The following is a 25,037-nucleotide window of genomic DNA, read 5'->3' on the forward strand; positions in this document are numbered from 1 at the left end:
CAAGAAATAATCCCAAATGATTCTAAATAAATCTAAGTGGTGTTAAAACAAGGTGACTAAGAGCATAATCTTTGGAAACAAAAATTCAGTTCAAACTCCTGGCTCCTCCGCTTCACATGTCTGAGTGAACTTGGACAAGCTGTATCACACTGTGGGCCTTAGATTCCTCTTCTGTAAAACAGAAATGGAGATCTAGAAACATCCACCTTCCAAGTTGTTGTGTGCATTCCATGATAACGAGACTAGAACGGAGGACCTGACCTGTGCTAATTAATAGCTGTTGACCTCCTGCTTCCTGTATTTATCCAAGCTATGATTTCCATAATCAACCCTGGTTCTCCTCCTATGTCTCACTCATGGACACAAAAGCAGAGCGTGCAAGACTGTTATCATCTGCTACTGCTGCCCTTTTAGTGTCATCTATCATTTCTGTCCTGCCAGTAACCATCAAACCCAAAATACCAAAAATGGTTTGCAAACATGAGGCAGCTGCAGCCTCCAGCCCTAGTGTATTTTTTACCACTTGTAATCATCTGCCCTCATCATCAACCCTCCCCTTGATATATACAACCTCCATGCCCAGATTTTTGGGGAATTTGGGGAAATGACCAGCAGGTGTGCAACCTCTAAGCTGCGGGCACATGAGTGTGAAGGGGACCATTATTAATGGCAGCAGACATATTAGCAGGTACAATAGTGCTTATAATTTATAGCGTTGGGCCAGTTCAGCCAATCCAAATATGACAAAGTCTAAAGAAGGAAACAATTAAAAGCCAAGCATGATAGTGCCCAAGGGAAGCCACAATATAAAATGTTCTTATACAGGGTCTGGCACAAATAATGCCCCTTTTTTATTACAAAATCTTGTATTACACAATCACAGGCATGTCATTCTGTGACATCACAATGTCACACTCAAACATACCATATGACATTTTAAGGGAAATGTTCAAATTAACACTATAAATCATCACACTTATTATCACCCTACCAACCATACTCAAGCAGGAGTATGGTTATTTCTGCTGTACACTGTATATTAAAAAAAGAAAGCAAAGAATGAAAGAATGACTTTTTTTTTGCTGAACACATGAACTTCCATATGAACAAATGAGAAGCAAAAAAAGGGGGGGGGCTTTAGTTTAGGATAAACACTGGCGAGCATCATTTGTCCTTTGAGATTTTACTCAGCCATCCCAACCATCCAAGAACATTATCAGTAATTCTTTCTGTGTTGCATTTTGTATTTGTTCTATTGGCACCGAAGAGTATATAAAAAACTTGCTTAATGTTTACCTTCCCTACACTACATTGACCTCCATCAAAGAAGAGCCCCTTTCTATTTCATCACACTGAAAATCTTGGGCAGAGCACACAAGGATTACCTACGCTAAATACAAACAGATGAAAAGCAATGACAGAGTCCAACTGACTCCAAAAAGAACATTTGAGGTGAAAAGGAAGCTCATGAGGAATTTCTTGCTGAAAGACCTCATTTATCTCAAGGGGATCAGAGGTGGAATGCCTAGAACAAAAATGGCAAAGACAGCTTTGGGCGGTTGAGAGGAGACAAAAAGTCTGATTATACACACTACGGGGAAACTCAGTAAGCAGCTAACAAGGCAGCAGTAAAAGAATTTGCCAGTATTACGATTCCAGAGAGTACTCATGATTTGTTGCCTTCTTCATCTGGGTGCATAGAAAAGCCTTTCGTAGCACATCGATGATTTTCAAAGTCTCTAAATTTGTTCCAACAGCTCTACTTTATTTCAAACCTGCTCAGGGTTGAAATGGAGTTTTGTGGAAAGTGAGATAAAATGAGGGGAGGGGGAAATTCAGGTAAAAAGCAAACAAGTCTTGAAACTAAAAGGAAAAATAAAACGACAGAGACAAGAAAAGCATCAAATATAGAAACTGCTCTGCCTGGTGTGGCTCAGTGGATTGAGTGCTGACATGGGAACCAAAGGGTTGCTGCTTTAATACTCAGTCAGGGCACATGCCTGGGTTGCAGGCCAGGTCCCCAGTAGGGGGTGCTCAAAAGGCAACCACACACTGATGTCTCTCTGCCGCTCTTTCTCCCGCCCTCCCCACTCTGTCTAAAAATAAATATATAAAATATTTTGAAAAATAAAGGAAGAAACCTCCTCCTCCTCCTGGAAACTGTTTTCAGGTCTCCATACCATCCCATTTGCTGACTAGACCTCCAGACAAGGGCACAGTGAAGTCTGTTAATGCCCCTCAGAGATGCAGTTATACCTTTGTCTCAGAAGCCATCTAGCTCACACAGTATTTAGTGGAGCTATTTCCTTCCCACCCTGTTAATGTGGTCCTAGCCTCCATCGGCTTGAAGACACTCATGGATTTGTACTGGTAAGCTCCAAGGTACACCTTATGTAATGTTTTGGGCAAGTGTGAATGTAAGGATTAGAGCAAAATCAAATTAAACTTTTATGAAGAAGGTCAGTAATGTATGAAAAGTCACAATGCTTCCTAGGGCAGAGTCATGGAGCCCGGTGATTGACAAGACCCTAAAGCAATGTCATTATTTTTTTTAATGTCAACAAAAGATAGACTATTAGCATCAAAAGAGAAAACTGGGCATCTGAGAGGTGTAACTTAAAAGATTTTATCTATCAATGTATTCAAACAAGAAACATGGAAGCTGGAGTTCAGGAGAACTCCATGCACTGTGTTCAGCCACACTCCACCTTGGGTACAACATCTGGTTCACTCCCTTCTAATCCCTCACACATCAATCAATCCTTTGACTAATGTATTATATAATATAGTAATATATTATATACTATAATATACAATGTTATATAGTATATAGTATATTAATATATATACTATCTAATACTATGCTAATATGCTATATATTATAATATAGTAATAATCCCACTAAAAGTGAATAAATTGTCACATACAGTAAAGATACTGACACTAATTTAGTGTAAAATTCACTCTAATACTACTTCTCAGTATAAACATTTTAAGTAAACTTTATTGCTGCACACATTAGACTCATCAGTTGGTAGGTAAATCAAATGATCTCAGGGTATAATGTAAAAGTGGAATTCCTAGTCCTCAAAGGTAAGAAATTAAAAAAATGATTTCACCAAGTGGCATTTGAATTTCTCTGGGCCTATTAAAGCAGCATGTACCAATCATATTTGTTATGCTGATGTTTCTCATGTCCATTTAATACTTATTTAGCATTTCCTTTGTGCCGATTCCTGAGAATTACTCAATAAGTCTTAACTCAATGAATTTCTCACAATTACAGATGAGATCAGCTATCCCCACTTTATAGATGAGGAAACTGAGAGCGACAGAAGATTCAGCAACTTCACCGAAATTAACAAAGGCAGGATTCAAACGCACAGAGCCTAGTTCCAGATAGCAGGTTTGTGACCACTATTATGATATTTCTAATGAGAACAACGTTGCATTTGGAACTTTTAAAATATCTTCATGTCCAAAGTTATTATTTTAGATGTCTCTCTTTTAACATTTTACAATAGTGTACAATAGTGTAGAATAACCCTTTTTATCTTCACTGTCAAGAAAAGAATCTGCAATTAAATATCTTACCCGTTACCTCTGTTGTCATTGAAAACAATATTGGTGAAAAATGACACAGGTTTCGATGCCTGGAAGCTGACTTGGCAGGTGAGCTCAGTGTTAATCCCACTGGGAGAGCCTATGATGGCTTTGCCTTTGGGAAAATGCACATAAAGGGAGTCATGCCCCTCCTCCTCATCTTCCTCGTCCTCCTCCTCCTCATTACGAAAGATTATTGGGGGAATTGTGACACTCAAAATTGCATCTCTGTCGAAAATTTAAAAACAACAAATTTTAGTTCAATGTGTGCAAGTGATTGGCTTTAAATGCATTTTCTCTGTTTTGGGGGGATCATTAGAAAAATTAAAACAACAAATACTTATAATAATGTGCCTGATTATTAAAGATGTTTTTGTATCATGTCTTATTTTCTGGTCACAATATAAGATTGATAATATATTTACTTTAATGAAGAACCACATAAGATGATCAAAAGTTCCTTTTGCCCTCTAAATGTTACATACAGAATAGGGCCAAGGGGGGTTATACTATTACCAAAAGGACTCCCCACTAGCTTCATTATGCCTGACGCCAGAGAAAAGACATCTCTCAATGCCAGAGATTTGTGAAAAGGATAGTAAATGTTTATTTAAAGCTAGACAGACTTACAGTAGTGACTCAATGTCTTCATTAAAATACTAAAGTACTTTGGGATACCCGCAGGTGCCCACAGCCCTTCCTTCTCCCTCTGCCCAGTCTGGGATACCATATCTCAAGAAAAGAAGTAGAAGTCTGTGATTCGGGCTCCTGGCACCATCAGCTGTGTTGCCACCAGGATCTCCAGCTAATCCAAAGCCATGTGGCACCTTCTCATGGCCCACCAGCAAGAGTCCTTTCACCCCTTTTCTTCCAGGCAAAGTCTCTCCTGCTTCTTAAGCCATGTGGCAAAAGGGAGCACCCCAAAGCCACACGGTCTTCACTCTTGCCAAAGCTGTGGGGGTCTCCACTCTGCCAAACCACGTGGTTCTCTCCTGCCAAAGCCTCATGGCTCTCTCCTCTCATGGCTGCCGAGTCTAGGTTTAAATCCCCACACCAACTTTCCTCTGTACCCCAATTTCTGATTCTTCCTACAATCAGTTAGTCCTGCCAGCATTCCTGTATTCTTCCAGGTTTACTGGACTGCCATCATGAGTCTGAGCAGGTGTGGCTCCCTGGTGTGGAGCCAATCTTCTCCAAGCTCTCACACAAGCACTGTAACCAGGGGGAGCAGTCCCCCAGTGCTATCTTGGGTAGAAGTCACTTCCATCCCCCTGGCTCAAAGCATGGCCACAACTATCTAACATACCTATGCAACCAGTTAAAGGCTATAGATATGTTAAATGACCATGCCAGAGGTTAGCTGCAAAGCTGTTGCTGTACACAGCAGCTCTCAATAGCCCTGCTCCATGTATCCCTTCCCCAACTCACACCTGTGGGCGGGGGAAGACATCCTTTATATCTTTCTAATATTTCCTGGACATCCTGAGTTCTGGACCCCATTCCAAATCCCTATTTGGGGCCCTCTCTGGGCTGCACCCTGATGCATAAAGATTAAAAAAGTTGGTTAAAGCACCTAATTAAGTACAATGTGTCCTTAACCACAGCCATGAGATAAACTGTACTGCCATTAAATATATCCTGACAAATATTTACTTTACTAACTAGAGCTTTATCACATGTAAACTAAATAATATTAACAAATGAATATATACACATTTCTTTAAAAAACTGATATTCTTAAGCACTGAATATATACGTATATATATAATGAATATTTTTGAATCATTACTACTAAAATTTTTAACTTAATGTTCACATATTTCACTGTATATATATATTGTTTACTTGTACACTTAAGCTTAATTTAAAAAAATATTTATTTTAATTGTTGTTCGAGTACAGTTTTCTGTCTTTTACTCCCATCCCAGATCATCCCCCCAGTGCCCCCCACCTCCCCCCATTTCCACCCCCCTTAGTTTTTGTCCATGTGTCCTTTATACTTGTTCCTGTAAACCCTTCTTCCCCCTTTCCCCTGAAATTCCCTCCCCTCTCCCCTTTGGTCCCTGTCAGCCTGTTCTCTAGTTCAGTGTCTTTGGTTATATTTTGCTTGCTTGTATGTTTTGTTGTTTAGGTTCCTGTTAAAGGTGAGATCATGTGGTATTTGTCTTTCACCTTCTGGCTTATTTCACTCAGCATAATGCTTTCCATTTCTATCCATGATGTTGCAAAGGGCAGGAGCTCCTGCTTTCTTTCTGCTGCATAGAATTCCATTCTGTAAATGTACCATAGTTTTGGGATCCATTCATTTACTGATGGGCACCTAGGTTGCTTCCAGCACTTGCCTATTGTAAATTGTGCTGCTATGAACATTGGGGTGCATAGGTTCTTTTGGATTAGTGTTTTAGGGTTCTTAGGATATAATCCTAGCAGTGGAATTACTGGGTCAAAAGGCAGATCCATTTTTAGTTTTCTGAGAAAATTCCATACTGTTTTCCATAATGGTTGTACCAGTCTGCAATCCCACCAACAGTGAACTAGGGTCCCCTTTTCCCCACAACCTCTCCAACACTTGTTGTTTGTTGCATTGTTTATGATGGCCGTTCTGACTGGTGTAAAGTGGTTCACTGTATATTTTTAAAATATCCAGCTAATCTAAAATGTTTGTAATTTTGAATAATATAGTATATAGTACTAACTTTTAGATCTAATTATTATTTGATAACTTTTAGTGGTCGATAAATATTTAATCATATTATTTGTTTTATTTTATTTTATGTGTAGACTCCTCTAGCAAATAAGAAGTGTCATAAAATGGGAGTCATAATTTCATAATATTTTAGTTAGAATAAAGATTATTCAGATAATTAAAGAGAAAAAAAGAAAGATCTCAACTTGAGTTACTTAAACCAGTATGGTTGACTGGATAAAACTTGAAAAAGTAATTTATACATCAGGTTTGAATCCTATTCTGTCACTAATTATCTGTCATTGGGTAAGTAATTACTGTTGCTGATTTTATTGTACATATAATGAGAAGACTGAGTTACATCATCTCTACAATCTCTTTTACATGCTCATTAGACCATATTTTGCAAGAATCAACTTTTACTTGAGGTCATTTTTAAACTGATACCTTTATATATTAATCCAAAAGTTGAAAGACTAAAATAAATTCATATATGAGACAATGTTTTATGATAAGAAATACATGTTGGCACAAAATAATTTAAGCCACTTTTACTTCCTGTTTAAGCAATCAAGGTTAGTGTATAGTTATAAGATAGGGTCTTGAAAGAACGGCAAATCCCAAAGTTATGAAGCTAAAGTTTAACCGTATTCTCTTACAAAGTGGCATTTAGGCCAAGCTCCATGGCATATGTAAGCAATCATTATGATAGGGGACTCAAGAGTTGGAAAATTTTAGTTTAAGTTAAATAGTTATAAGCCTGGTAAGTAATGCATATGTTAAAGCTTTTGTCTCAGAAACTACAAATGAGGCCTGTCCTGGCTCCCTGGAGAGACAGGTGACCTCCTGGGGCACTGCTAAAGATTATTGCCTGGGGACAAGTGGAGGCATCTGGGCCATTGTATTCCAGGGAGAGACAGACATCTACCTCCTGCCCCTTGGGAACAGCTAACTGCCCAGGGCGTGAATGCTGCAGTTTTTTAAATCTAATTTTCCCTGAATTTCAACCCCTCCCCCCCACTGTACTTTTGTTCTCTGTTATAAAAAGGCTGGCTTGAAAGGAAATGTAACAAACTGGCCATCTTCTTAGATCACTGGCCATCTGAATAAAGCGCCCTTAAAGATTCAACCCCTGTCTCTGCTTATTGGGTCTGGAATGTGACAGGCAGCAGAAATGCAGGCTTTTCCAGTTTCAATATCAGTTTGATGATAAAGTTATGTGACAATGATTCAGGCACTTATCATATGTAATTAAGGTCCCTAGTCAAATGAATTTGGGTGGATTAGAATTAACCCAGATGAGATCTTAAAAGGTTTAGATGTCAGAGACAGAGACTTTGAGAGATGGTGTATTTTGGGCTTTGAAAGAATAACACACCACACTGTGAGGAGGAACCACATGGCTAGGACTTGAGAGTGGCCTCTAATAGCCGAGAGTGGTCCCAGCCAATAGCCAGCAAGAAAAGGGTGTTTTAGTCCTACAGCTGCAAGGATAAATTCTGCCAACAACCAGGAAGTTTGGATGAAGACTGAGCCTCAGATTGTGATAGGGGATTCAAGACTTGGAAAATGTTAGCTTAAGGAAAGAAGTTATAAGCCTAGCAAGTATAAAGTTTTTGTTTCAGAAATTACAGATAAGGCCTGTCCTGGCTCCCAGGAAAACAGCCGACCTCTTGGGGCTCTGTTAGAGATTACCGCCTGGGGACAAGTGGAGGCATCTGGACCTTTGCTTTCCAGGGAGAGACAGATGACCACCTGACCACCTGCCCCCGGGAACAGCTAATTGCCCAGGACAAGAATGTTGCAGCTTCTGAACCTCAAAGCTCTCACCACACTTTGTTTATCCCCAGCCCCCCACCCTTATAAAAGGTCTGGCCTGGAAAGAAAAGAAAAGATGGTCTGTTAGGGTATGAATCCATGATCTTCTGAGATTGCCGGCTGTCTGAATAAAGCGTCCATTAAAGATTCAATTGCTGTCATTGCTTATTGGGTTTGGTAGTGACCAGCAACTTGAATGCCCGTGTCTTTGCCAGTTACAATTGGACTGTAGCTACAGCCCACCCTCTGACCTCTGCCTGCTGACACCTGGGGCAATGGACAAAACTGTGTCCTGACCCAAAGAAACTCTGAGATAACAAACTCATGTTTTAAGGCACTAAATTTGTGGTAACTTGTCGCACAGCAATAGAAAATAACACCCTGAATTTTTAAGCTTGCTTCTTATACCACAAAGAGACAAGTTAACAAACATTTTTACAAAAAAATTAAATGACCTTGTGAGGTAACTAGGTGGGCTTTTTGTATTTTTAATTTAAATGCAGTTAAATATTTTAACGGTATGTTCCAACTATAGAAACAAATCAGACATTGCTCATGACTTATATAACACAACTACAAACAAAAAACACATAAAGAAAATATGGTAAATTTATATTAAGCATTTACCTGTAATAATTTTGAGGTAAAATCTTGATATTCATCACAGCTGCTACTTCCAAAGGAACAGAGGTAAAAAATATGTACGGAGGGTCAAATAATAACTTGGGCGATTTTATCTCCCCAGTCAGGTGAATCACTTGATAGCAAGTTGGGTTATTATTTAAATGTACAGGAATGTTAGCTGTGTATTTTGTAGGATGATCTAATAAAAAAATTTAAGTATTTTAGATTAGTTCACACACAAAAATATTTACATAGTTTAAACCTTACTAAGTATTAAAATGTATTATGAAGTTACAGCTCAGTGAACAGAATAGACTCCCCAGAAACTGGATTTATCATGCCAAGGAATTTAAGACATGTATGTAATGAGGAGTCATTGAAATAAAAATCTTTCAAAGTGCATTATGTCTAAAAATAGAACAAGTCACCTTACAGATTTTCATTAAGCGTGAACACATATACCTGAGGAAACAGTGTAACGAGACCTCTTTTCTGATTGTTTTCTGTGCCTTAATAGGAGCTACCCGTCCCTTTAGTACATGCAGTACGAAAATGAAATCAGATCATTGTTATAAGGTGAGAGGAAAGGAATGTGCTTTCTCCCAGATATTTGAGTTAATGAAAGGCTGCCAGGGTCGAATGGCTAAATTCACCTGGCAGGAAAGACAGGCGATTCCCACGTGGCAACTCACTATGAGGAAGGGCACTCTGTGCTGGAGAAAAGAGATCAGCCTAGGAGGCTGCAGGCTAGTCCTGGGGGACAGGTTCTATCACAGCAAGTTGCCAGTGTCGTTTCAAACCAAATCCCCAAATACAGTGTCTCAAAGGAGGAAAATGTGTTCTGGTGAGTATGAATTCAATGCATTATTTTAGAATTCAAGTACTGGACACCAGAGTGACCTGGCAGGGATCAGGGCCATTAAGGTATCACCAGAGCAGAGGATCAGAGTGTTCTGGATGACGCAGAGTTGTGTTTAAACATGGCATCATTGTGAACCACAAACAGAAGCAATGGATTCACTGAACGGATCAGATCCACTAGTTTTCGCTGTACTGGATGCCTTTACTTGTTTAAAAAAAACCCTTTACATGTTCGAATAGTCTGACATCCTTGGAAAATGGGAGCTGGATGGAGAGGGTAGGGAATAGGGACTTCTTACTAATAGTGACGGATGTGAAAATATAAGAGATTATACCTGCAACTTGAGCTGATAAAATAAGTTATAACAATTTATATATTTGAAGCAGCGGTCCCTAACCTTTTTGGCACCAGGGAGTGGTTTCCTGGAAGACAATTTTCCCAGGGACTGTAGGGAGGGAGGAAGGAGGCTTTATAACCTGCCACCAGATGCAGCTTAATTGTCCCTTGCCACTCACTGATAGGGTTTTGACATGAGTCTGCAAGCAGTTGATTTATGATGGCCTCTGTGCAGTCAAACCTCTGCGCTAATGAGAATCTCTATTTGCAGCCGCTCCCAGCACTAGCATCACTGCCTCAGCTCCACCTCAGATCATCGGTCATTAGGTTCTGCGCAACCTAGATCCCTCAAATGCTCAGTTCACAGCAGGATTCACGCTCCTATGAAAATCTAATGCTCCCTCTGACCTGAAAGGAGGCAGAGCTCAGGCGGTAGTGCAGCAATGGGAGCAGCTGTAAATACAGATGAAGCTTTGCTGGCTCCCCTGCTGCTCACCTCCTGCTGTGTGGCCTGGGGACTGGGGACTGGGGACCACTGGTTTACAGCATTATAAATCTATAAAGTAAAGACAGTTTCATTTCATGAATCTGATACTGTTAAAATTATGTGGGGGGGGAATAACATTAATTTTGGAGTTAGGCAAGGTTGTAAGACTTAGTAAATTCTGAATTTTGAATGGACTATTTTGAGATTATTTTGTTCTGACATGTTAAAGGTTACTGGGGTCATACAGCGAAGGGGCTTCATTGTGTAGCCTAACACTACTGGAGATTCAATGGCACTTTTTCTTAAGTGCAGGTATGCCTTCTTTCTCATCTGAGATGTAAATTATATAAGTGTGTTAACAGCATGTCTAATTAATTTTTAACAATTACATTGGGATCCTAAAGAGGGAAGCCCTGGATTTGACTCAAATGGATTTGAACCCTGGACCTGGTCTCAGATTCATACTGAAAGAAAAGTCAGACGGCATTGTTTTTTATTTCCTTCTAGATTGTCGAGTCCAATTCATCTGGCTAAAACTGTTGATAGGGACATAAAGGAGAAGCTCTGTATGGAAATACAAAGGGTGAGCTGAACTAGCAATTGCTTTCAGAACCAGACACAGTACAAACTGAGAAGAAATACACAGAAATATATAATGAAACCTAATTATTTTAACAAAATATACTTTAGAATGCAGAGGATATTTGATGTTTTCTGTCATATTTTCAGAGTTCTAAGCAGAGGTAATGACAGCTGAAAGATTTTTTTAAGCCTGCTAATCATAGCATCCTTTGTACTTTTTCTCACACATCAAACTAAGCGATTATACAATGCCATGCTAACAGACATAAGCAAGACATCAACTTAATGCAACACAGTACTAACAGAATATTATTGAGAGAGAAAAGACATAGCTCAAGGAACTCTTTAAAAACCTTAAAAGCTAGAATAGGTTCTTACCCTGCCTTTTTTATTGATCACATAGCAAGTCATAGGTATGTTACAGATTGTCACATACAGAATACTGTCCCAAAAATTCTAATGCAAGTGCTTTACTGAGGCTGTGCTCTTGGGGGACCTTCAGGCAATGGGGGTAGTAGAACAGGGCAGGGCAAGAAGCTATGAAAAGCTATGGTTATAGAGTCCGGGAAGTGACTTTGCCAGAGAGATTCGCCCACAGGAGGGAGTGGGTTGGGCCACTTGAGGTAGTGCTGGTGGTGAAGTTTAAACTCCTAGGAACCTCTGCATGCATGAGACATCTTCTTCCTTCAGCCAAGGGGACAGACATAAGCTATCAGGAGTCAATACCCACAACTGACACACAGAAACACCCAGTCATGAGAATCTGGATGGGCCCAAACAGCAAAAACAACAGGATGCAATCCTAATGTTGATTCATAAATAAGAATAATTAGGAAGAATAACAGGTAAGTTACCATAACACCTTTTAAACAGAAAGATAGTTTGGAAGTGCTATTTGGTATGTAAACTAGTATACCAAATAACTAAATAAGCATATGGTTTAAATTAGACACAGATACCAACACATACTTTCTCAAAAACAGAAAAAAAAGTCTTCATAGCTGGGTTTTTTTTTTTTTTCCAAGCACCTTCCTACTGCTCCTTTGTTCTGGTCTGCTTATGAAGCTAGCTGTCAATACTTCCTGTAGCTCATTACCAGGAAGAGTCTGTGTTTTTATGCAGCAAGGATCCTCACACTGAGAATTTTCTAAGATATGTGCACTCTGGGTGTCAAGCTTGGGAAACACTGAGGTTATTACATGAGAACAAAAACGAGCTTATGCAAGGTGGGGAGAGAGTCCAGGCACACAAATTACATTAAAGAACAGTGATTCAGATTCAGAAAGAATTGGAGAATTACTTAGAGACCATTCTGAGTCATCTATACTACCACATCCCAGCCTCCATCCCTGTGGCCTTCCGAGGAAAAGACAGTAACAGCAGAGTGAAAAGTAAAAGCCACCTCACTAAAACTCTTCAAAGCCCTCAAAGGATAAGGCAGCCCTACTCAGGGACCAGTATAACAGGTTCTACCCAGTCCTTCAATGTGCCATTGAATTCAGTTTGCTACTACCATTTTCAATTAATTAATTAATTAACTAACTAACTAATTAATTAATAATTTTCCGGTTTGTTAGTATTTTGTTGAGGATTTTGGTCTTAGTTTATTTTCACATCTTCTCTTTGTCCAGCTTTGGTACAAAGGTACTGCCACCCTCATAAAATGAATTTGAAAGTGTTCCCTCCTCCTCTTCGTTTTTTAGGCGAATTTGAGAAGGACTGTGATTAATTCTTTAAAGACTTGGTAGAATTCTCCAGTGAGGCTATTTTGGTCCTGGCCTATTTTTTATTGAGATTTTTTAGTTGCTGCTTCAATCCTCTTACTGATAAGGGACTCAAGAGTTGGAAAATTTTAGCTTAAGGTAAAAAGTTATATGCCCTAGCTGGTGTGGCTCAGTGGATTGAGCATGGGCCGGGGAACCAAAGGGTCCCTCATTTGATTCCCAGTCAGGGCACATGCCTCGGCTGCCGGCCAGGTCCCCAGTAGGGGGCAGGCAAGAGGCAACCACACATTGATGTTTCTCTCCCTCTTTTTCTCCCTCCCTTCCCCTCTCTCTAAAAATAAATAAATGGAATCTTTAAAAAAGTTGTAAGTTTAGCCAGTAATGTGTAAGTTAAAGCTTTTGTTTCAGAAACCACAGATAAGGCCCATCCTGGCTCCTCAGTAAGAGCTGGCCTCCTAGGGCACTGCTAGAGATTACCACCTGGGGACAAACTGGAGGCATCTGGGCCTTTTGTCTTCCAGGGGAGCAAAGGAATGCCACCCTCCATGGGAACAACTAACTGCCGAGGTCAGGAGTGTTGCGGCTTCTGAATCTCAAAGCCCTCACCTCACCTTGTTTGTCCTCCCCCATTCCCCCTATAAAAGATCTGGCCAGGAAAGAGAAGGGAAGATGGTTTGTTAGGGTATGAACCCACCATCTTCTCGTATTGCCCATAAAAGATTCAATTGCTGTCAATGCTTATTGGGTTTGGTAGTGACAGGTAGCCTGAACACCAGTGTCTTTTCCGGTTACATTACTAGTCACAGATCTGTTCTGCCCATGATTTTTAAAAAGATATTTTAGCCGTGGTTGGTGTGGCTCAGTGGATTGAGCGCCAGACTGCGAACCAAACGGCTGCCAGTTCAATTCCCCATCAGGGCACATGCCTGGGTTGCAGGCCAGGTCCCCAGTAGGTGGCATGTGAGAGGCTACTACACATTGATGTTCCTCTCCCTCTCTTTTTCCCTCCCTTCCCCTCTGCCTAAAAAATAAATAAATAAATAATCTTAAAGTAAATAAAAAGAAAGATATTTTAGAGAAAAACAAATGCTTCAGTTTCTAACAAGGAAGATAAGGACCAAAATACTCAAATACCTAAAGTAGGATACAAGTACATGCTAAACATGTTCAGGTGACATTGGGGGTAACGGTGCAACAGGGACCTCTGAAAATTCACTCCTCCATGAAAGCAATGACAACTCAAGCAAAAATTGTTAAAAATAATCATTGCTGGTAGAATTTTAAATTGTTACAATTGCTTTATACAATAGTTTGGCAGTTTCTTAAAATGTCAAATATCAAATTATCCTATGATTCAACAATGCTGCTCTGTGATATATGCCCGAGTAAGTGAAAACATGTGTCCACACAAAACTATACATGGATGTTCATAACTGTGTTATTCATAAGAGACGAAAAGTAAAAGCACTCTAAATGCCTATTAATTGAATGGACACTGAATGTTTATGAACAGACAATATGTGAAATAGCCATGCAATTATTTAGCCATAAAAGGGAAGGAAATACTGATTCATGCTACAACATAGGTGAACCTGGAAACTATTATGCTATGTAAAAAAAGCCAATCACAGGAGGACATACATTGTGTGATTTTACAAAACACACTAGCTAGAAATAAAATTCCAAATTATTTCAGCAAATTCTTGAAAGTAGAAAGAAATTCATATTATGATTTTTAATTTGTAGGTTCATTTGATACCATTTCATCTTAGAGCTGATAGGAAAATATATTTTGAAATAGGTATTTTTAAAGGTAGAAATATAATCACATATAGAATAGAAATAGGAGGTATAGTATGGAAAACAAAAACTTGATCAATACATATAATTTTAAAAAATAGGAAAATATAAATAAAATTGAATAAAAATGAACAAATATATATTATAACATGAAATATAAATAACTTCAATTCCTCACCTAAAAATTACATTTCCATCTTGCTCAAAAAGAAAAGCAAGGCCCTTTAGTTTACAACACTCATTCTAAATTTATAAGATGCAGATTGAAAATATACTAATATTTCAGCCAAAGACAGAAAAAAGGAAGAAAAATGGTAATATATCACATAAACAGCATTGAAGAAAAAAAGTATTTTCTAGAAAAAAATGTTTAAATGCATATATTAATTTATAAAAGGCACATTAAACAAACCTTTCATGACATCTAAATATATAAAGCAAAACTACTGAAATAAAATTAACGAACTGCCATTATAATAACACATTCAACCCTGGTTGATGTGGGTCAGTGGATTGAGTGCCAGCCTTCAAACCAAAGGGTCACTGGTTTGATTCCTAGTCAGGGCAACATGCCTGGGTGCCAGGCCAGGTCCCCAGTGGGAAGCACCCAAGAGGCAACCACACACTGATGTTTCACTCCCTCTCTTCCCCTCTCTCTAAAAATAAATAAATAAATAACATCTTTTTTTTTTTTAAAGATGTTATTTATTTATCTTTAGAGGGAAAGGAAAGGAGAGAAGGAGAGAATATAAATATATGGTTGCATCTCGTGGGTCCCCTGCTGGGAACTGGCCTGCAACCCAGGCATGTGCCCTGACTGGGAATTGAACCTTGATCCTCTGGTTTGCAGGCCCGTGCTCAATCCACTGAGCTGCACCAGCCAGGGCATAAATAATATCTTTAAAAAAATAACACATTCAGACAGATTTTAGTGATAACTGTAATTTTAATATAAATGTAGTATATATTAAACACATAATGTTTAATATAACCATAATGTTGTATTGTTGTAATATTGTATTAACAGATTTAGGGTAGAATATGTAGTAGGAGGAGATAGGGAAGAGGAAGAGGAAATATATAAAGATTATAAATAAGGAAACAACTTTATTACTTACTATGATTTTATGTTATAAACTTTTTACTTAGAAAAGAATGCAGAATAGTATCTGAAAAACTTACAGATTTAACCAGACAAGTTCAGTATGGAAGTACCAGATAAAATATTAAGTATATTCCTTTTATACAGTGATAGTTAATTTAAAAGAATAATGGAAAAAACTTCATTAGCAATAATAATACATGTACAATAAAACTTTAATTACTGAAAAAAATGCTATTCTCTAAAGTGAAAAACTCAACTATGTGCTTTTTTCAGAAGCTGGAAAAAAAAAACAGACTATAGTTAATTTTGAAAAGTAAATGTGTACTGCCATGACTTTTTGTAATAGATATTTAATGAGACATTTTGTCATACCAATTATAAAAAGATATAATACAATTACTATAATAAAAAAACCACCAGAATTCATGTGGAAATATAGATAAAAAGAGATGCTGGTCAGCTTCTCCCAAAGCAAGAAATCCAAGAGTATAAGCCAAAAGACGCAATGCCTTTTCTGACCCAGCCTTGGAAGGCCCACACCATCACATCCATAATATCCCATGAGTTACACACCAGCCGTGTTCAATGTGAGGATTACAATGGCATGAATACCATGGAAGCCATTTACTATGGATGGTTACCACAAAATTCTGGTATGAAACTTCTTAAAACTATTTTAAAAACATATAACAAATGAGTTAAACTTTTGTATACATAATGAAACAATCTGTGAAAGATAAACGGAAATATCAACAAACACAGGAAAAACTACTTACCTGGACAAAACGTTATGGAAACATTATACTGTTCATATGGTTGCAGAGTCCCACTCAGTTTACTAAATGTGAATATGCCATTTTTGAAAAGTTTGCCACTCTTACTAATATCGAAAGCCCAGTCCACGTTTCTTTTTGACAAATTACGTAAGGAAAACTTCTGTTAATACACAAAACATAAAAGAAGCAATGTGTAATATCAAATGTCATTGGCATTATCATACAAACTCGATGGGCCTATGCACAAAGTCAAGCATTTTTAGGAGCCTACAAACTGTTTTCTGTAGTGACTGTACCAGTATTTGTATTCTAGAATTTTGTCCCGTGTGCATACACCTGTTTAGTTATAAATAAATGGAACTCATATCTCATTTAAGTTTACATTTTTTGATAACTAGAGGTTGAACAGACTTTTCTTTACCTATTGCCCATTTCCTTTGCATTGTCATGCTCCTGCATAAGATATATCTTTGTAAAGCTCCCATAACAGTATTAAAATCTGAGAATTTTTGGAAAATCTACAATATTTCATGAAGTAGAGCTATATGGTACTGTGCTCTCAGTGGCCACGCTTTCATTTAAGGAAATGCTGTTACAGCACATACCACTATTCCCCAAGCAATGAGGGATTTCCCTTGGCACCACAAGCAGCAAAGAAAATCCAGTGAGGCACAATACAGTTTCCACATTTGAAAAACTACAATCGTGATGAATCTGAGAGAGGAAGGACTTTTTATCTTGGGGACCAAAAAGATGATTATTATCAGTGTACCTTTTTTTAGGTTTATGACGCATATGTGCATGGGATGACATTAACATGTCATACAAAGGTGAAAATAAGACATAATCTTCCCAATGCAATTTATAACTAATATTACACTTAAATGTGAAAAATTTAGAAGGTGATTGCATGCTGTTTTTGTGCTCATTTTCCCCCTCATATATTTTCTTAGGCACACAATTTGAAATGACATGGTGGTTTTGTTTAATTCCTTCTTTTTCCCTTTTTATTCAGTAGAGACATACTCTTGGTTTTTTTTAATAACCAAGTTCGTCCAGTAGGACAAACTGGAATCAAAGGGACCACATTTGAGGAGACATGTATTAACCTTTCCCAGGAATGGGAGGCCCCAGCATAGCAGCACCTTCCCGCAGCCCTGTCAACCTCCAGGTATGTGGAATTTCTTCAGACTTAAACCTTGGTCTGGGCAAGTTGAAAGACATTTAAAATATCCATTTCAAAAGTGTATTGTGAGGATGATATTATGTAACATTTAGCCCTAAGAATGCATCTAACAAGCTGTGACATCATCACTATCATCACCACCATCATCATCAGGAAGATGAATACAAGACTGTGACCATTCGTCAAGGTGAAGGCAGTATAGACAAAGAAACCACAAATGAATCTACATACCACAATTCTGTGAATAGGACAGACTTTCAATCAATATTTCCTGATGAGTTGCAGACAAACAGAACAAAACGAAAAGCAGCTATTTTGCTTGCTAAAAGTAGCACTCATCCCAGAGGACAGCCATTTTGCTTCCTCTTTACATCTCTCCCAGAACACCTCAACTGATACAACCAACCAGAGAAGGATGAGTAGTTGTAAGAGAACTGAACAATGAAGGGTGTAAGGTAAGTGAGTAACAAAAATAAACTCACGGGAAAATACTTCGGTGGTTTCTCAAAAAGTTAAGCATAGTATTACCACATGATCCAGCACATCCACTCTATGTATACACCCAAGAGAACTGAAAACATAGCAGCCCAGAGGCATGGAGTTTCTTTTGGGGGTGATAAAAATGTTCTGAGATGAGATAGCACTGATGGCGGCGCCACATACTGAATATGCGGGGTCCACACAAATAACATCCTTTTTTATTACAAAATATTTCATTACAAAATCATAAGCATGTCATTTTGTGACATCACAACATCAAATTTAAGCACATCATAGGACATTTTAGATGAAATGTTCAAATTAAAACTATAAACTATTACACTCATAGTATTCCCTACCAACCACACTCAAGCAGGTGTTACTTCTCTTGGACCCTGTATTAAAAACCACTGAACTGTACACTTTATAATGACAAATTGTATGTTAAGTGAATTATATATTAATTTTCAAACAAGAAATGAATTTACTGACTGCTTCCAAGATGACCCATATTTCAGATCAGGTGATGTAATTTGGGAGAATGGTTTTGTGTTGTCCGTGGAAGAAAAAAGCAGATGCGACAACAGCATCAAAGACAAGTTAGACACAAACTAGTAATAGTTAAAAAGAAAAAAAAAAAAGAACATTCTGAAAGATATGCCAGACCAGTACTCTTTAAAACTGTTAAGGTCATATAAAATTTAGCGAGAGTGTCATATATCTGAAAAAACTAAATGAAATATAGCATCCTGGCTTGGACTATGGAGAGGTAAAAGGACATTAGTAAAAAAAACTGCTTAAATCCAAATAGAATGTGTTGTTTAGTTAATAATATTATACTAATGTTAATTTCTTAGTTTTAAAAGATATTCTATGGTTATAGAAGTTGCTAACATTCTGAAAAGGTCCATGAAAAGTATCTATCTCTCAGCACTATCTTTGTAATGTTTTGACAAATCTGGGAGCTATAGGAATGACTTCTGTATATACTCACCACCTTTACATATTATTAAAATAAAACCTTTAACCAGTTTATTTTTAATTAACTTTAATCTTCAAAAATTTGAAGAGTATAGCCCTAGCTGGTGTGGCTCAGTGGATTGAGTGCTGGCCTGTGCACCAAAAGGTCGCCCCTTGGACTTCCAGTCAGGGCACATGCCTGAGTTATGGGCCAGATCCCTGGTGGGCACACAAGAGGCAACAACACACTGATGTTTCTCTCCAACTCTTTCTCCCTCCATTCCCCTTTCTAAAAATAAATAAATAATCTTCAAAAATCGAAGAATATAGAATGCCCCATGCAATTGTAACCACAACAAAACAATGCACTTCATTTCTTCCTAAGCAATGACTGTTTTAAAAATATTTAACATTAAACAATGAGTCAATTTTACTCTGGATGTCTCTTAAGTACTTAAACAAACATTTAGCTGTAATATGTGTCTGCTATATAACAAAGTTCACTTGTACCTTATAAAGAAAACATCTTTTAAAACAGAATGTGGGCATGAAATTACAACAGCTATTTGAATGACTCATTTTTCTCATTTTGCAATTAAGGAAATGGTATGAAGACTCTAACATACTGTCCACTTTCCATATCCTACCCTAAGAATACAACCAATACAGCTAGCTATAGAGAAACATTGTTTAGTTTGTTTAGTGTGTGTTGTATCATTTTTCTTTATAATTTTATCAAAATAATACTGCACCTAGGTTACACAAATAGCTCAAAAATGCTTATAAAAAATAGCTGTCCTATTCAACCCCTCCTCCTCAACAGTTTTGCCTCCCAGAAGCAGCCAATTGTAGCCAATTCTGATTTTGGTTTTCTCTAGCAGTTATACCTTATTCTAAATGTGATGCGGATATGGCTTACTCTAGGTTTTTTAATGGCTGCAATAACAACTTACCACACAGTGGTTTCAATCAACACAAATTAATTATATTACAGTGGCTAGACACTGTAGGTTAGACATTCAATATGGATATCACTAGATTAAGATCAAGGTGTTAGAGAAAAAAACTAGGACACTTTCTGGAGGCACTAGGAAAGCATCTCTTTCCTTGTCATTCCCAGTTTATAGACATCAGACACATTCTTTGGCTGGTGGCCTCCTTCCACTATCTTCAAATCCAGCAACATCTTATTTCTCTGCCCTTCTTCTATCATCACATTTCCGCTGCTAACAGCTTGAAAAGCTTCTCTGTTTGTAATCACTGTTGTAAAAAGATCGGGACCACCTACATATTCTAGGAAAACCTCCCTTGCTCAGGGTCCATAATCTTAATCACATTACACATCAGCAAATATCTTTTGCAAAATAAGGTAGTGTATTCACAAGTTGTAGGGATTAAGAATTAAGCAAATTTGGAGGACATAATTTTGACTACCACATGGCTATTTCATGATTTATCAGATTCAGATATCATGTCTCGATCGCCTACTAGCACAGATGAGGATTTAGCTCATTTGCACTCTACTCTAATCTCCACCTGCAAACTTTAGATATTTGTATTATTTTAATTCTTCCATTAGCCACCTGGCAACTTTAAAAAGTGTATTTATAACTTAAGTTCTTTTTCAGTCAACTTTAGAAAATTCCCTTTCATTACCCACTATGGAAGATGGGTTTCACTCCTGTTCCTTCCACCATTCCCAACCCTTCTGGCAACTTAACCTTCACATACACTTTTTATGTACCGTACTTGCCATTTTAAATATAAAATATTATATGTGATCATATTTGAATTCTGTTACATAAACATCTTGACTTCTCTGTAGTATATATTTTTTTGACTGACTGTAAATGTCATTCATGCCAAATCCACTAGTGTTTTAGAGTCCTAGTTCCTTCTCTGTGGGGCCAATGCAAGTCCTTTGCCAATCAAAAGAGAAGATTCTCATTGTCTAGAGCAGGGATGTCAAACTCATTTTCACTGAGGGCCACATCAGCCTAGTGGTTGCCTTCAAAGGGCTGAATGTGACTTTAGGACTGTATAAATGTAACTACTCCTTAACTGTTAAGCCAGAGCTCAGCGCAGCCACGGGGTAGAAACAAGGTACCAGAATGGATAAAAACAAGGTGGAGGGCCAGATTTGGCCCACGGGCTTTGTGTTTGCCACCTGTGATCTACATTGTATTTTATCACAACAAGTGAATAAAATTACAATTACATAAAATGATATAAAATAATCCTGCACTTATGCAGGTATTGTTTTATTCTGGAATTCAAGCCAATTCAGTTCACTTACTCTTTCTTCCTAGTCCCGCATACATGGTCTTTGGCATCCTTGAAGTTACATTACAGTTAGAAGTCTTACTGACATTTTACACTTAAAAAAGTCACATTTTAATTTTAGAAGAGACCCTCTATTGTTCTCTAACTATAATTGCATGTACCCTCAGCTATTATTTTATGGCTGCAGTGTTAACTGTTTTCTCCGGATAATTTTTGTTCAAGCTATAAAGGTTCAAAGTTTAGTGTAGAAAAAGCAATATATAGCACAAAAAAGGAAAACTACAAATACAAATTTCTACAATGTATACACAAGCTTCCTTCATACACATTCTCTAATTTTTCTAGATAGTCATAATTAAAAGAGATGCAAAATATCTATTAAGAAAAACAGTAGATTATCAAAAAAGATACTTTATTATATATCTGGACTTTTTCACTTGTTATCATTGCCTTGCATCACATTTCCTTATTTATATGGAACACATTTCACATTAATTTTAATCATAGTTTCCATTTATACAAAAAGAGAGGCATAATTTAATTCTATTCCACATATTTTGGATAGTCCTATTAAATATATACGTATATAAAATGAATGACTTTATATATGTTGGCATACTTGAACAATTCTGAGAAATATGAGTTATATATATATAACATACAGGGTGGAATAAAAGTAGGTTTACAGTTGCGAGTTTGCAAAAGAAAGAGTTTATTTTTGTATTATCATTTATTCATTATTGCACTGAATTCATTCAAACAACTATAAACCCACTTTTGCCCCACCCTGTATATACATACTTCTGAGAAATATGAGATAGATATGTATGTAAATTATACATATCTGTATATGCAAGCTCTCTAAAAATAAAAGACTTCTTATAACATGTTTCACAATAATTCAATAAACTAAAAATCATAATCAGAAAAACAGTTGTAAACTATACCAGTTCTCCATACATACCTGAGTTTTTCTGACATTTTCCATGGTATTCACAGTACTTGGCACGATATTAAATATAAATTCATTCTTGGATAACTTCACTGGTGCTTGTAATACTATGGGAAAAGTAAATAAACTGATAAACTATAAATAGATATAAGCTCATAGATAATTCTTAATAGAGTTTTCAACATAAAACAGTAAAATATATAATTATTTTCTATTTTTATATTCCCAGCAAAACAAAAACTTAAATTTTGAACATTTTTAGAATATCTTGATTTATCACACCTACAAAATCCCAATTCTGTATTTTTGATGGTAATTAATTACAAGTAAAAATTAAAAACTATCCTTGAGACAAAAAAATACAAAAATATGAGAAAATTGAGCTAAGAAAAAAGTAAACCAAGATAAAATGATCTCCATACTGGAGTTTGACCAATGCAGTACAGAAGTGAAAAGAAATATAAAAAATCATGGGAATAAAGAAAATACATAGATTGTATATCATAACATTTATGCATGAGAAAAGAAAGTAGCTATTCTATTAAAGGTTAAAATTGTTGGAAGCTTTAAAAATACAATAGAGAAGACATTGTTACCTGCTAAAAAATCTTATCTTTAAAAAATTATTAAATTTATTGGGGTGAAAATGGTTAATAAAATCACAGAGGTTTCAAATGTACAATTCTGTTAATACATTGTCTGTATATTGTATTGTGTGTCCACCACCCAAAGTCAACACTTCTTCTGTCACCACATATGTGACCCCCTGTACCCTCACTACCCCCTGAAGTGTAAATGTTTGGTTTATGCACACCACTTGAATGATCCCAATTACATACCAACAGCTTGAACATAACATGGTTGAATAAGTGGTACTGAATTTGGAGGTATAGGAGCATTTAACACATGATATTCAGTGTACAGTTCTGAAGATTCATAGAAGTTAATTCGAACTTGAAAGCAAAATTCATACACTCTCACCTGACGGACAAAAATAAATTATAACTGTGACTTTTTTGCTATAAAAACTGTGATAATAATTTTAAAATATACAACTTATTTGATATACATATATAATGAAATAACACCATAATCAAGCTATTTAACATATCTATTACCTCATATAATCACCTTCTTATTTCTTGTGATGAGAACACTTATCTACCCTCTTAGCAAATTTCAAGTATAAAACATAATATTGTTATCACAACTGCCATACTACCCAGCAATCTTATTTCTGGGTATTCATCCTAAGGAAATGAAATCAAAATCTCAAAGAGATACCTGCATATATTTATTACAGCATTATTCATAATAGTCCAGATATGAAAATAATGCAACTGTTCATGAAGGGACATGCAATGGAATATTTTTAAGCTTTAAAAATAGAACAATACCCTTCCATTTTCAACAACAAGGATGGACCTGAAGAACATTATGCCAAGTGAAATAAGCCAGACAGAGAAAGATAAATACCATATGACCTCACGTATATGTGTAATCTAATATAGTCAAACCCACAGAATCTGAGAGTAGAGAGTAAAATGGTGGTTACCAGAGACTGTGGGGAGGGAGAAATGGGGAAATGCTGGTCAAGGGGTACAAACTGTCAGTTATTCAAGATAAATAAGTTCTGGAAAGCTAATGAAGTACATGAATTTAGCAACACAGCAGTTTAAAAAAAAAAACTGTTTCAGCCCTGACCAGTGTGGCTCAGTTGCTTGGGCGTCATCTCACAAAGCAAAGGTTGCAGGTTTGATTCCCACTCAGGGCACTGCCTGGATTGCAGCTTCGGTCCCCAGGTCGAGTGCATACAGAAGCACCTGGTTGATGTTTCTCACATCAATGTTTCTCTCCCACTCTTTCTGCCTCCCTTCCCCTCTCTCTAAAACTAAGTAAATAAAATCTTTAAAAAAGAGTTGCAAAAAGAAAATTATTTTGTAATATTAAAAACACATTTTTCAAAATAAGACTTGATTTATTATTCATGACTGCAAAACTAAATCTTAAAAATAAATAAATTTTAGAAATTACTATTAATATAAAATAGACCAACATAAATACAAAATGAAAAGATATAAACATTGTAATAAGAAAATGTAGAGAAGCCCTGGCTGGTGTAGCTCAGTGGATTGAATACAGGCCTGCAAACCAAAGGGTTGCTGGTTTGATTCCCAGTCAGGGCACATGCCTGGGTTGCAGGCCAGGTTCCCAGTAGGGGGTGCACATGCAAGGCAACCACACATTTATATTTGTCTCCCTCTCTTTTTCCCTCCCTTCCCTTCTGTCTAAAAATAAATAAACACAATCTTTAAAAAAATAAAGAAAATGTAGAGAAAAAATCTTTGTTATCCCCATTTAATATTAAAGATTTCTTAAATGCAATACAAAAATCATCTATAAAATAATTATTAAATTTTGATTTGGTAAAATAAAAAACATTTGTTTTCTTAAAGATGTTAAGAAAATAAAATCATAAGCCAAAAACACATTTCTGACCAAAAAAATCCTATTTGCATCCAAAATATCTAAAGAACACACAAGATCAATGAAAAACGAAGTACCTAGTGAAAAACTAAGTAAAGGATTTAAATAGACCATTCATAACAGAATATATACATATGTTATTGCATGAAAAAATGTTTTACAACACCGGGCATTAGGGAAATGCAAATTGAAATCAAAGGAGATAAAGCTTCACATTTATCACAATGGTTTAAACAAACATGACACATTGTCAAACATTTGGTCTGTCCAAAACATACATGGGCAC

General features: G+C 36.8%; 1 protein-coding gene across 1 annotated transcript in view; it reads right to left on the reverse strand.

The window, feature by feature from the left end:
• The window catches only part of CFAP47 (cilia and flagella associated protein 47), a 338,472-nt gene that overhangs the window by 238,842 nt on the left and 74,593 nt on the right, over nucleotides 1-25,037 (reverse strand). The window contains 5 exon segments of the mRNA XM_053655801.1: nucleotides 3,595-3,831; nucleotides 8,735-8,930; nucleotides 16,404-16,563; nucleotides 22,277-22,371; nucleotides 23,104-23,245. Coding sequence (XP_053511776.1) covers nucleotides 3,595-3,831; nucleotides 8,735-8,930; nucleotides 16,404-16,563; nucleotides 22,277-22,371; nucleotides 23,104-23,245 — 830 coding nt within the window.

The sequence above is a fragment of the Artibeus jamaicensis genome, unplaced genomic scaffold (genome assembly GCF_021234435.1).
Source record: "Artibeus jamaicensis isolate MK-2021 breed Jamaican fruit bat unplaced genomic scaffold, CSHL_Jam_final scaffold_1283, whole genome shotgun sequence".
Taxonomy (NCBI): domain Eukaryota; kingdom Metazoa; phylum Chordata; class Mammalia; order Chiroptera; family Phyllostomidae; genus Artibeus; species Artibeus jamaicensis.